This window comes from Phoenix dactylifera, unplaced genomic scaffold (genome assembly GCF_009389715.1).
Source record: "Phoenix dactylifera cultivar Barhee BC4 unplaced genomic scaffold, palm_55x_up_171113_PBpolish2nd_filt_p 000138F, whole genome shotgun sequence".
Lineage (NCBI taxonomy): Eukaryota > Viridiplantae > Streptophyta > Magnoliopsida > Arecales > Arecaceae > Phoenix > Phoenix dactylifera.
Window position 1 is genome coordinate 370687 of NW_024067694.1, and position 12686 is coordinate 383372.

Consider the following 12686-nt stretch of genomic DNA (forward strand, 5'->3'; position numbering starts at 1 on the left):
TACCAAACGGCAATTGATTAGGGAGACGGCAAGCTTGCACGTCAAACTTGTATGCATGGCACTTATGATTACTCTAAAGCATGCAATAATACCAATAATGCATGAGAAACGGAAACGTGCATGCGGTGTAGTGATGCGCATAAACTTCACCATACAAAGAGTAAGGACAATAATATTCCTAACTTGCAAGGTGCTAAAAGTTAAATCATAAAATTCCAGGTAGCAAAATTAACTTGCACCCAACTTTGTTGCTTTATGGAAAACGATTTGATTTTGATGGTACTTGAAGAACGTCCGTCTAAACTATCGTACGAGTCCAACCCCATTGGGTCCCCTGGTGCGAGCGAGTCACCACCTGGGGACCTGATTCACATCCAGGCTCATGCAGATCGGATGACACCACGAGGCCATGCATCAACTGCTCTCATGATTTGCACGCACCTCGATCTGCATGCGAGCATGAAGCACGGGGCATGGTAGGGATTGCATGCATGGGGACCGTCCCATGCGATCCATTAGGTGGCCTCGGGACGAGTTGTATCTTTCTCGCGAAAAAGAAAGCACGAGTCCGCCGTTGGACCACACGTTTGTTGTTTTGAGATTGATGGATAGAATTCGAATTGCTTTGTATATGGTGCACGATTCAATAATTATAACTCTCAACAGGTTCAAGTTGTGTCTTTAGTGCATGATCCACCATTGGACCACACATTTGTTGCTTTAAGATTTATGCGAATAGATGGACGATGGAATTTGAATTGTTTTAAGATATCTGTGGTCACGATCTAATAATTACAACTCCTATAATTAAAAAAAAAAGAAAAAAGAAGAGAGAGAGAGAGAGAGAGAGAGAGAGAGAGAGAGGATGATTCAGCTTCTTTTACGACATCAACCTTTAGATCGCGAAATCGCCACTTTGAAATATACGCAAGTGCATTAAAAAAATAACTAGAATGCTGTAAGAATTGTGCAAGATATGATTCGATTGTTGAATTCGTGGGTCCCAATGTACAAATTCAATCATCATGGTGTATTTCTACATGTGATGCGCCCAATGCTTGCTGGCACTGCAGGAGCACATGGTTAGGGCGAGCTGGCATAATTAGTGACGTCTACCTTAATTTAATTTAGGTCCGTTGCAGGCCGATGCCGATCACGCAATATCTGGAGATACGTGCGCCACAAGTTGGGTCATGATAAGTGCACGCCGCCGACGACAAGGTCCCCACAAATCCCACGCTACTTACACCTCTAGGCTGGACGAGCAGTATCCAAGGCAAAATTTTATCCTCAATGGGGTGGGAATAACCAGTCAGCTTTATTCATGCCAGAAATACTTGCAAATGGAATTTAAAATACCAAAGATTACAACGACTTTTTTAAAATTTTGAGGATTACAAATCTTTTTTATTAACAACTCTTTAAAAAATTTAAAAATCTATTGAAATTCCAACATGTAATTCTCTACCTTTTGTTTGCTTTATCTGCTACAAGAGATATATCGCATCAGATGGAGCTTTCTCTCCTATTGCAAGATCTCAATGTCATCCAAAATGCAATCATATTAGTTATATATTATGTACTACCAAAAATATATATGCAAAAATATAGTTTCTTAAAATATAAATAAAATGTTAAAATTTTTCAAAGGGTATTCTTCAAAAGAGTAATTCCGTTTACACTTAAATTGATCAGTTAATAACACCATTAGTAAAAAATCTAATGAGGGGGCCGGGCATTGTTGCAAAGCAAGATGATCTAAGGGGTATATAGGTAAACAATAATTTAAAGGATGAATATGCAAGACACTATATTTGTAAGGTTATATATGTAAATAGTTATAGATTTTTTTGAGTAATAGATATTAAAGGTAAAATAATAGTTAATGTTAGGGATAGACTACAATTTTCCTTTCTTTTCAAAAGAAATTAATAAGTTCTATTTACCACAAATGGCATTGGTTCGTTACAATGCATTTATTACTAGCGACAAAGCTTGTGTAATGCGAATGTAAATTTTAAAATTATATTTATAAAACTCACTAAAATAAAATATTTAAAATTTTGAATAAGAAATTATATAAAATGAAATATTACGAGAGAAAGACTTTAATGGAAAACAATATCATATTGTGGTGGAAGGTTTTAAATTGAATTACTACAACAATTAATTTTGTAAATATAATTGATTACAAATGTTTTAATTGGCATATGTTTAGGGGGCAGAAAAATAGAGAAATAAGAGATTAGATAATAATTTTTGGAGGATAAATACACAATATGCCATATTTATAAGGTTATATATAGAACAAGATTTAGATTTTTCGAGCAAATGGTATCGAAGGTAAAATAATAATTAATTCAAAGGATGGACCACATTTTTTTTCCTTTCAAAAGCAAATGATGAGTTTCATTTACTACAAGTGGCATCGGTTTGTTACACTGCATTCATTACTAGCAACAAAGCATGTGCAATATAAATATAAGTTTCTTAAAAATGCATTTATATTAATCACTTAAATACAATATCTCAAATTTTTAATAAGAAATTATATAAGAATGAAATGTTATGGGAGAAAAACTCTAATGGGAGACAATGTCATACAGTGGTGGAAGGTTTTAGATCGAATTACTGCAACAACCAAAGAAAAAAGAGCTACATAATATCCTATTTATTCTTCTAAAAAGCATGCAATTTCTTAATTTGCTGAATTAATTTTCTATTTAGTCAAGATTCAAATAAAGAAAACTAGTAATCTTTAAAAGATATCTCATCTAAAAGATAGACAAATGGAATCTAGATACCATAATTCAATATTGTCATTTTTTAGGTATGGTACTGATTTACTAAAATATATGCTAAAAATATCATAAATAGTGTTACTCAATAAATGTAGATAACGTCACATTAAATGTGTTGGAGAAAACCGTCTCTCCTTCTACCTATATAAGTCAAGCTTTTTCTTTGAGACACTATTGTGTATCTTCTTCAGCTAAGTTTTTTGAAAAATCCAACCTATTGGTAAGTTCTTCTTCTACTTATATTCTTACAAGCTATATTTTTTTTTTTTTGCTTAGATCAAGCAATTTCTTGCTTACGATTTCTAGTTGCTTGAGGTCTTTTGTTATATCTTTTAATGGATTGTATAGTTGCTATTTCTTAGAGAAACACAATTTTACAAAATATGATTTCAATAGGTTTTGTTAACCTAATGCTTGCAAAAATAAAAGAAGCTAGATTTCAAATAAAATAGGTATTTGGAGATATCTATTATATTGAAGAATTTGGAAAGAAAGGAGTAGAACAGGCTTTTTTTTTTCCGAAGGAAGAAATTCTCCCTTCAAGTGATTCTTGGATCCACTATTTGTTCATTTAGATATTAAAAGATCTTTTTTGTAATTGTTATGGATGAATAAAAGTTTGATAGAGTTTGGTTTAGAGAGCTTGTTGATTAATATGGGATGATTGTTTTAGGTTGGGTGAGTGTTGTTGTCATCTATGTTCTTGTAAGCTTTCTTTTTTTTCCTCTTCTTTTTCTAATAAATTCTGGGGGATGTCTTTTTCTCCCTCCATTTTCTTAAAATTAACAAAAAAATAGATGCCTATATTTTTGTCAAAATTGTTGGATCCGAACCTTAATTTTTTATGTCCAAAAAAGAAGCCGGAATTTTTTTTGAAAAACAAATTCTCCATCCACCAATCACATATCCTTGTCCGAAGAAATAGCCTGAATTCCACCTCACCTCCTTTTCTTTCGCTTCTCTTAATCTTCTTTGCCTGCTACTCTTCATCCATCTTTTCTCACATCGCCCCTCATTTTAATTTGTTACTATGTTAGAAATAATTCATTCGTAGAACTAAATAGTATCAATTTGTTTGATTAACATGTTTGGAGCGCTTACGAATAAAGTGTAGATGCTAGGCTTACATATAATATTTTGCAGTCAATAATTCAAATTGACCTAATGCAGTGTATGGTCTCATGCAGTATATTTTTCCATTTGTAATATTAGATATACTAAGAAAGTTATTGTTATCATGCCTCTATTATTTATGAACTTAATTGCTATGTCATCCTTGCAATAGATTGAAAATTCCTTTCATGACAATACCACCAGGCATATTTGTCGATTTAGTCCCTTTAAATCTAGTGTATTGATGCCTGTCAATTTTTTTGTTAGATTTTGGTCAGTAACCATTACCCTTGAGCCCTGATGCACAAATAAAATTTCTTCAAGTATTATATACCAAATAGAAGAGACAAAAGAAACCAATCTGGTAATGTATAAAAGTGAGTTTCCAATTATTTGAATCAACTAGGTCAAAAAAAAAAAAAATGTTTGCTCTTGTTAGGTTGTGGTGCCTGTAAATGGCACTCCAAGGAATTGGTTTTATTGTTGGACAGGGTTGAGATAAGAATATCCTTTGTCACCTCTACTATTTGCATTGGAAATGGATATTTTGAGCTGGTTATATAAAGTTGCCCAATATGAAAATTTGTAGGGGGACTTTGTTTCAAGGAGAGTGAAGAGAAAATAACAATGTCCCAATAGGTAGATGACGCAGTGTTACATTGCAAAGCTAATGAACGTCCATTGAAGGTCATGAAGATCATTCTTTACTATTACAAGCTGTTATCAGCATTGTCTATCAACTTCTACAAAAACTCCTTGGTGTTCCTTGGTAGAAATCCTGATTTAGATACGAGAAGGCTTCTACTTTTCAGGGCCAACCTATTTCTCCACATATTGCCTACTTGGACCTCCTGTTAGTAGATAATGCTCTGAAAATATATGATTGGAGAAAGTTTATTGAAAAAATTGAGAAAAGACTGCACACCTAGAGAGGGAAATTCCTATCTTTTGGAGTAATGGATAATTTCAAATTGTCAGCCTTGCCTATATGTTGCATGTCAGTCATCAAGTTACCCATCTCGGACAATAAAGAATTGATAGATATAGAGGAAATTTCTTTTGGAAAGGCTCCAAAACTGCTTTTGGTTTGTCATGTTTGGCTAGTTGGCATGTAGTTTTCAAGTCTGAAGAAGAGGGTGGTCTAGGGATCAAAATCTTGAACAGTATGAGCAAAAAGTGGCTTCGGAGATAATTAAGATTAGATAAGAGTATCATGGTAAAAGCAGATCGCTTGGGCATAGCATAGAAAAAATCAAGCCGAAACCTTTCACGCAAAGAGCTAACATATCAATGTCACATGTTTGAAGGATCATTTGTCATACCATGGCAATCCTTTGCAACAGAATGAGACTTAAGATTGAAAATAGTCAATTGGCTAGATTTTTTGGAGGATGAATGGTTTGAAGATTCAATTCTACGGTACGAATATTAAGTTGTGTTAGTAAACCTGACATCTCTATGGCTTCTCAATTCAATAAGAGATGCAAATCTTGGAACTTAAAGATTTACAAAAATCTAACCTTCATTTAAATGGAAGAGTGGACTAAAATTAACAGATTCTTGGTTGATATATCATTGTGTAAGAGTTCCAATATAACCCACTGAAAAGATACCAATGAATGTACCAAGAAGGAATTATGTTCTTTCATCAATGATGGTGCTCTAAGATCTTTCTTTTCGGCTCATTGGAAATCCTGCGACCCTGAAAAATTAAGATTTCCTTGTGGCCGCTCGTAAGTGATAAGCTCAACATGAAAGATAAGCTCCTTCGGAAAGGGTTACAAATCTTAAGGCGATTTTGTCTTTTGTAACAAGAGAGGAGACAGAGCAACCATTCATTTCTTAACTGTCACCTCTCAAGATCGGTCGTTTTAAAGATGTTCTCTCAAACTCCTCATTCGAAGGGAAGAGTCTAATTGTCTTTTCTCCGAACTTTGCAAAGAAAGAAAAGAATAGCTAGACAGTGGAGAACTGTGAGGGATTAGCTAAAACTAGCATTGGTTGGGTTTTGTGAAAAGAAAGAAACAACATTACATTTCTTCACAAGAAGAGTACTCTAGAGATATTGCTCGGAAAATAGAAAGGAGTAATGTGGACAGGGTGTTTAGGAATGCCTTGTCATTCGAGTCCTCATCAGTATTGTTTAGTGGGAAGCAGCTTATAGAGATACTGGATGATTGGTTTCCTTCTTGTTTTTTCTTATGAGTTGGTCTTTCTTTTTTTTTTTTTTGGGTCAAAACGGCAATTTATATAGCTCTAACGTGAGTACATCCAGCCAGATCAAGAGAAAGCAAAAAGTACAAAGGTTGGGGAATGTCCCCTACCGATGTCCAAAGGAACTCTCCAGAGTGTCGAGCGACGAAAGAGGCGACACAGTTTGCTGCACTATTCACCTCTCTAAACACATATGCTACCTGAACATCTCTCAACTCCTAGACCAGTCTACGAGACTCTCGAATGAGAGGATGACTGTCACCATACATGTCTACCCTCCGAATCCAATCTATCACAATGGAAGAATCTCCCTCAAGACACGCACACACTTGGCTCCCAAGACCCACCTCGCATAGAAGAACCCCTCCCAAGCTGCCCGAAGCTCTGCCCTTAGTACAGTGAGACCAGGCATGTGATGGCCACCCGCTATTATCAAATTGTCGAGGTGGTCTTGGATAACATAACCAATACTACCAGATAATCCGTTCGCCGACATACTACCATCAAAGTTCATTTTGACATGATTAAGGGGTGAGGGCACCCAAGAAACAAAGGTGAACTTGGGCACTGAGATAGCGAATGGGGTACCCCAGATATCCCTGGTCATCTCGGAAGAGAACAAAGTGGTAGCAGTAGAGACCTCTCCCGCCTGACGCATAGCTCTATCTACCATCAACCACGGAGGCGACCTCCTGCCCTCAAACAAACCGACATTTTTGTCCAATCATATATGGTAGGCCAGGTATGCCTTCTAGGTCCCAGCCTTACGAGTGCTAGGGCTCCGTATGAAGGCCCTCAAAAATAGACCAAATCCTATGCCGACTCCACTGAATGAAGTAGTAGCCCAGGGGCCCTCCTCCATATCGCTTTAGCCCTAGGGCACCACAGAAGGACATGATCGATAGTCTCCTCAATATCCGTGCACACCTCACAATACTGAGTGATCCGCATGCCCCGACGAGCTAATAAACTTCTGGTCGGTAAGCAACCCTATGCCAACTTCCGGACAAAAAGAGCAACACGAGGCACCCATACTAGCCTGTCTGGCTCCTCCCGAGTAGAGGCCAGTATAGCTAGGACCACCTCTGCCAACTGCTCTCCAAAAGTCTTCTGAATCATCCCCTTCCCCCAGCAACCCCCATCATGATCCAGCAGGTCACTGACCCTATATCTGGCTAGCCTCGCTGTGTCCACTATAGTCAGCAGCCAACTAAGTGGCTGCTCAGTAACCCAGCTATCCTCCAAGACATCGATAGACCGACCATCACCAACAGCCCATCTAATCTCCGATAGCACCAGTGCGGCTCTAGCACAAATCTTCCTCCAGACCAGTGAGTGATGACGTCTCGCACGAATACCAGATAGTAGGACGTCGTACTTGGCCCTCATCAGGGAGGACCATATGCTATCGGGCTCCAGCACAAATCTAGCTACGTGTTGAGCTGCTAGGGCCTCCCGTCTCGTCATCAGAGATTGCACCCCCAAACCTCCATGCTTGGTCGGCTGTCAGACAACCTCTCATGTCAACAGATGAATGCCCCCCGCCGCTACTCCTCCCTCATAAAAAGTTTCGGAAAAGCTGCTCAAGAGTCCTCAGAAGTGGCACTAGAATGAAAGAATTGGCAAGCAAGTATATAGGGATCGAAGTGAGCACTGACCGCACCAGGATAATCCTACCCATCATCGATAGTGTATGCATTTGCCATCTCTTAACCTGTGCCTGATGCTGAGCTCAAGGAAGGAACAATCCGTGGTGCGCAGATGCCGACTCGTAAGTGGGACCCCCAAATTTATCAGCGTGCCCTCTTACTCTCCCACCCTCAAAATCTCCTGAATGGATGTCTTCATTGCCGGTCTAGTCTTCGGGCTATGAGTTGGTCTTAAAATGCTCTTTCAGGTCTCGTATCTCCCGTGGGAATGGATGATTGGTTTCCTTATTCTTATATCCCTTTAGAACTCTGATGTGCTTGTATTTTTCTTCTTTTCCTAATAAATCTGGATGGGTTCTCTCCATTTCCATCCCTTAACTGATGACTCTTAAGGGAAAATATTATCCACCACCAACTCCCCTTTTCCCTAATACTTCTTTTTTGGTGGTGACATCTTATTTTCATATTACAAATTAACCTCCTTTTAAATAGGATGGTGTGACCTCTTACCATACAGGCAAGATGTCAGGATTAATAGTGGACTCGGAGAGCAACGGTGCCCTCCCAGTCTCTCTCTCTCTCTCTCTCTCTCTCACACACACACACACACACACGCAAAACAAGAAAGAAAAAAATCACGATTCTTATCAAAGAAAAAAAGAAAAAAGGTCAGCTTATAATATGTTTGTGAATGAGTCTCTTACGTGTTCATGTGAATTAAAAATACAGGGAATCGGAGGCAAGCCAAAATAATGGCGTGGGACTCCATCATCTGCTTCTTGTTGATCCTACTCTCCACGTTCCATCATGCTACCCATGCAGGTAACTGTGTCTATATACCATCTTAACTACCATCCATGCCCCTCTACTGAATTTAACAGAAAAAATATGTGAATATATCTCTAAGGTGTTATAAAATCTTGACTTTTCATCTTCACCTCTAGATGGATATTCATCTGAATTCATCCATGACTATTCAACTTCTCATAACCCTCCAATTTCATCATTAATGATCAATTAATGTATTCATGGCCTTTAATCTTATGGCCTTTGATCATTCTCCTTTGGCCTATAAATGGATGATATATATGTAGTATTGTACCGTGAGAAAAAAAGAAAGAAGAAGAGCCATTTGTATCTCATATTCTCTTGTGTTTTCTTTCTCTTTATTTTCTATTGCTTTATTACCTTTTACTTATAGTTTTATACCACGTGATCAGCACGAGACTCTAACCAATTAAGAGTCTTCACTTATTTGTGGTAATATATTTTTCTTCCCTTTTATTTCATAATGTCAAATCTCACCAAGCTTGAATTTGTAGCTCTTGACATATCCGGCAAAAATTATTTGTCATGGACTCTTGATGCTGAGATCCATTTGGATGCAATGAATATTGGAGAAACTATCAAAGAAGAAAACGACGCATCCCTGTAGGATCGCGCCAAAGCAATGATCTTCCTTCGCCACCATCTCCATGAAAGCTTGAAAGCCGAATATCTTACAGTGAAAGATCCATATGTCCTTTGGACAAATTTAAAAGAGAGATATGATCATCAGAAATATACGATCCTTCCAAAAGCCCACTACGAATGGATTCACCTACGGCTGCAGGATTTTAAAACTGTAAGCGAGTATAATTCTGCAGTATTCAGAATTACCTCTCAATTAAAATTATGCGGAGAAAAAATTATGAAACAGGATATGTTAGAAAAACATATTCTACTTTTCATGCCTCGAATGTGCTCCTGCTGCAACAGTATCGAGAGCAGGGTTTTAAAAGATATTCTGAGCTGATATCATGCCTACTTGTTGCCGAGCAAAATAATGAACTTCTGATGAAAAATCATCGATCACGACCAACTGGTTCAGATCCATTCCCTGAAGTGAATGCTGCATCATTTGTTCATCATAGACATGATCGTGGTCATAGTCAGGGACGTGGCTGTGGACGTAGTCGTGGCCGTGGTAATGGTCGTGGTCGTAATAACCACTGGTATCGCAGAGGCCACTACTGTTGGGAACCCTGGTGGTCGCATGCATATATTTTTAAAAATTTTACAGCGAAAGCATGAATTAAACTATTTAATTCGTATGCATGCTAGAGATCATATCTTTACAACAAAAATAGATCCAAAATGAACTTTTCTCCCTCGAAGCACTCAACTTTGATTCTTCTTCGAGAGAATGAAGGATGGAGATGAAGGCGATGAAGGAGAAGAAGGAGGAGAGAAGGTGGCTAGCTCTCAGAATTTTTTCAGAATTTAGAACCCTTTCTAAAGACCATCTCAACAAACCCTAAGTGTGGGGGTCCTTTTATAGCCAAAAGACCCCGCACGCCTCACACCTCTTTTGGCTAATGAATTTGGCTAATAAAATTCCAAAAAAATTCTGATGAATCGGAAGCTTATAGACGAACAAATTCTATTTTAATCTTGTGCCAAGAATCCCTAAAAATCAGGGGGTTATTGCGCTCCAAACTTCAGCTGCACGTCACCCTGCTTGATGCATCGTGCAGTCCCTACAAATCAGGGATTTGATTCCTATCTTTTTAGGAAGATTTGAGGCGCCATATTTTTTGGAAAATAGCCCCATCCTTCTCTTTCCTCATGCCAAAAATTGGCCAAAAATAAAGAGGATAGGCACCACTGCTTTTAGGGATAAGGATGAGGTGTCTTTCTTCTCCAAGAAAGAAAGCTACGGTCCTAAATTTTTAGAATTCTTCTCCATAATAAATTCTGATTATTTGGACTCTTAATCCTCATCAAATAAGGACTCTTAATTGACTTGAGTCAATCCCAATCCAATTGGATCAAGTCCGATCAATTAGGTTATGCCCAATTGGCTCGAGTCGAACCCGATCGAATTAGGTCAAACCCTAATTTGGCACAAATTGAATCTAATTCAATTTGTCTTAATTAAAGTCCAATAATTCAATCAAATTAAATTTATTAGTAATCCAATTACTAATTAACCCTCCAATAATTCAATAATTATTTTAATGCAACTTTTGCTTAGGATAATTTGTCAATTGAATTGACCAAATTACCCCTGAATGATTCTTAATCATCAATCGGCCATTTGATCAACCTAGAAACTTCTATGCGTGTAACCCCATAGGTTCGAATCTAAACCGGTAGCACAAGAACAGCTTCTTTTTCTAATCGAAATGACCATCTAGCAATGGTACCCGACGTCACGATAGGCCGAATGATTACAAAGCAACATTCAAGAACCCTTGGACTATGGTTACCGTAAAATTTATCCCTATGACTCCAAAATGCCAGGATGACTTCAGAATTCTGTCAACTCTATAATAAGTGCATCCATGATGTGATTCTACTTTAGAAATCTTGTGACTCCTCACAAGGATTACCCTGGCCAAGGTTTGGCGAAATTGAACACAAGGCATTATCTCCTATTTTCAGGAGAGGTCAATTCCATCTTAACTTACAACTGACTACGCAAATACTTGACTGTACCCAGTGACCTTCCGTCACTGAATTAGAAATTCAGGTAGTTCAGTACCAAAGTACAGTGAGTTGCTTGCTAGTCACAGGTTGCGGTCTCAGGTCAGAGGGCCAACTTATACCCATATCCACTCGGAACATCTCTTTACAGTAGAGCGTTCCAAAATTGGTCACGTTCAGTGAAATGTACTCCTATACTTCACCTGTGTGACATATCAGTGTCTCCACACTCCTTGGTTAAGAGGACAACCAATGTATATGTCACACAACGATCTAATCTCGATAATGCTGCCGTCCTAGTAACAGCATATCATTTGATCGCGAACAGTTTTAAGGACTTGAAGATAAATCCTCCTTTATCATAAAACAAGTCCTAAGGTGTTGCCCAGATAGACAACCCAAGAGGGGGGGGGGGTGAATTGGGTTTTAAATTAATTTGGATAATTAAAACGTTATGGATGATTAATTAAAAACTATTGCAAGTTATTTAATTAATGCTAAGTGCTGTGAGTGATGTGAGAGGAAGAAGAGAAGAGACAATCCAATGCAAACACAGAGTTTTATAGTGGTTCGGAGCTACCCCTTGCTCCTACGTCCACTCCCCAAGTCTCTCTTGGGAATTCACTATAACCCCCTTGGATTACAGCCGGTTGTTTTGCAAGCTCACAACCAAACTTGTTGTTTTACGAGCTCACAACGAACTCGGTCAGTTTTCCCAGGCTCACCGACTAGAACCAACCCCGATTGTTTTCCCGGGCTCACAATCAAACCCTTACACACGTTGGTTTTTAACTTGGCTCACCAACAAACCTTAAACCCCTTGATTCAATCCCCCGATTGAATCAAGTAAATACAAGAGATAGAAGAAAACAGAAAATAGCTTCTCAAAAAGCAGATTTAAAACAATATAATCGTAAAGGAGTTAGAAGCCCTCAAACGCTTTTAAGCTGGTGAAGAGGTATGGCTTCTGGAACTCCGGTCTCCTCTTGAAAGAGTGGTCGACTTGAAAGCAGGAGGAGGAAGCTTTGATTGTTGGGAAGAAGTTGTTGGAGCAGTAAATGCAGATCTTTCCTTTTTCGTTTAAGAGCACTTGGAGAGCTTGAAAACTTGAATGCTTGGAGTGGAATATCTGTTCTCTACCTTGCTACAGTCCTCTGTGGCTATTTAAGCCAACCCCCACGGAAACTAGCCGTTACTCTGCTTTTTCTGGCCGTTCTGCACACTCTGCGCAGCCTGACAATATGACCGTTGGTGGGTTGGAGTCGACTCGCGCGATCAGGAGTCGACTCGGCTGTAGCAGGAGTCGACTCACGCTTTTCCGGAGTCGACTCGGCAACTGTTCCAAATTTGAATTAAAGTTGCAGTCTTGACTGGGAGTCGACTCGTCTTGACCTGGAGTCGACTCGCCAACTTCTGGAGCTGACGTGGCAATTTTGGAGTC

The 12686-nt window shown here is 38.5% G+C and overlaps 1 protein-coding gene across 1 annotated transcript in view; it reads left to right on the forward strand.

The window, feature by feature from the left end:
- Positions 1 to 2919: 2919 nt before the first annotated feature.
- The window catches only part of LOC103717383 (glucan endo-1,3-beta-glucosidase-like), a 46033-nt gene continuing 36266 nt past the window's right edge, over positions 2920 to 12686 (forward strand). Inside the window, exons 1-2 of the mRNA XM_039116761.1 lie at positions 2920 to 3021; positions 8507 to 8599. Of these exons, the coding sequence (XP_038972689.1) occupies positions 8530 to 8599 (70 nt within the window). The 5' untranslated portion in view covers positions 2920 to 3021; positions 8507 to 8529. The remainder of the gene's footprint in view (positions 3022 to 8506; positions 8600 to 12686) is intronic.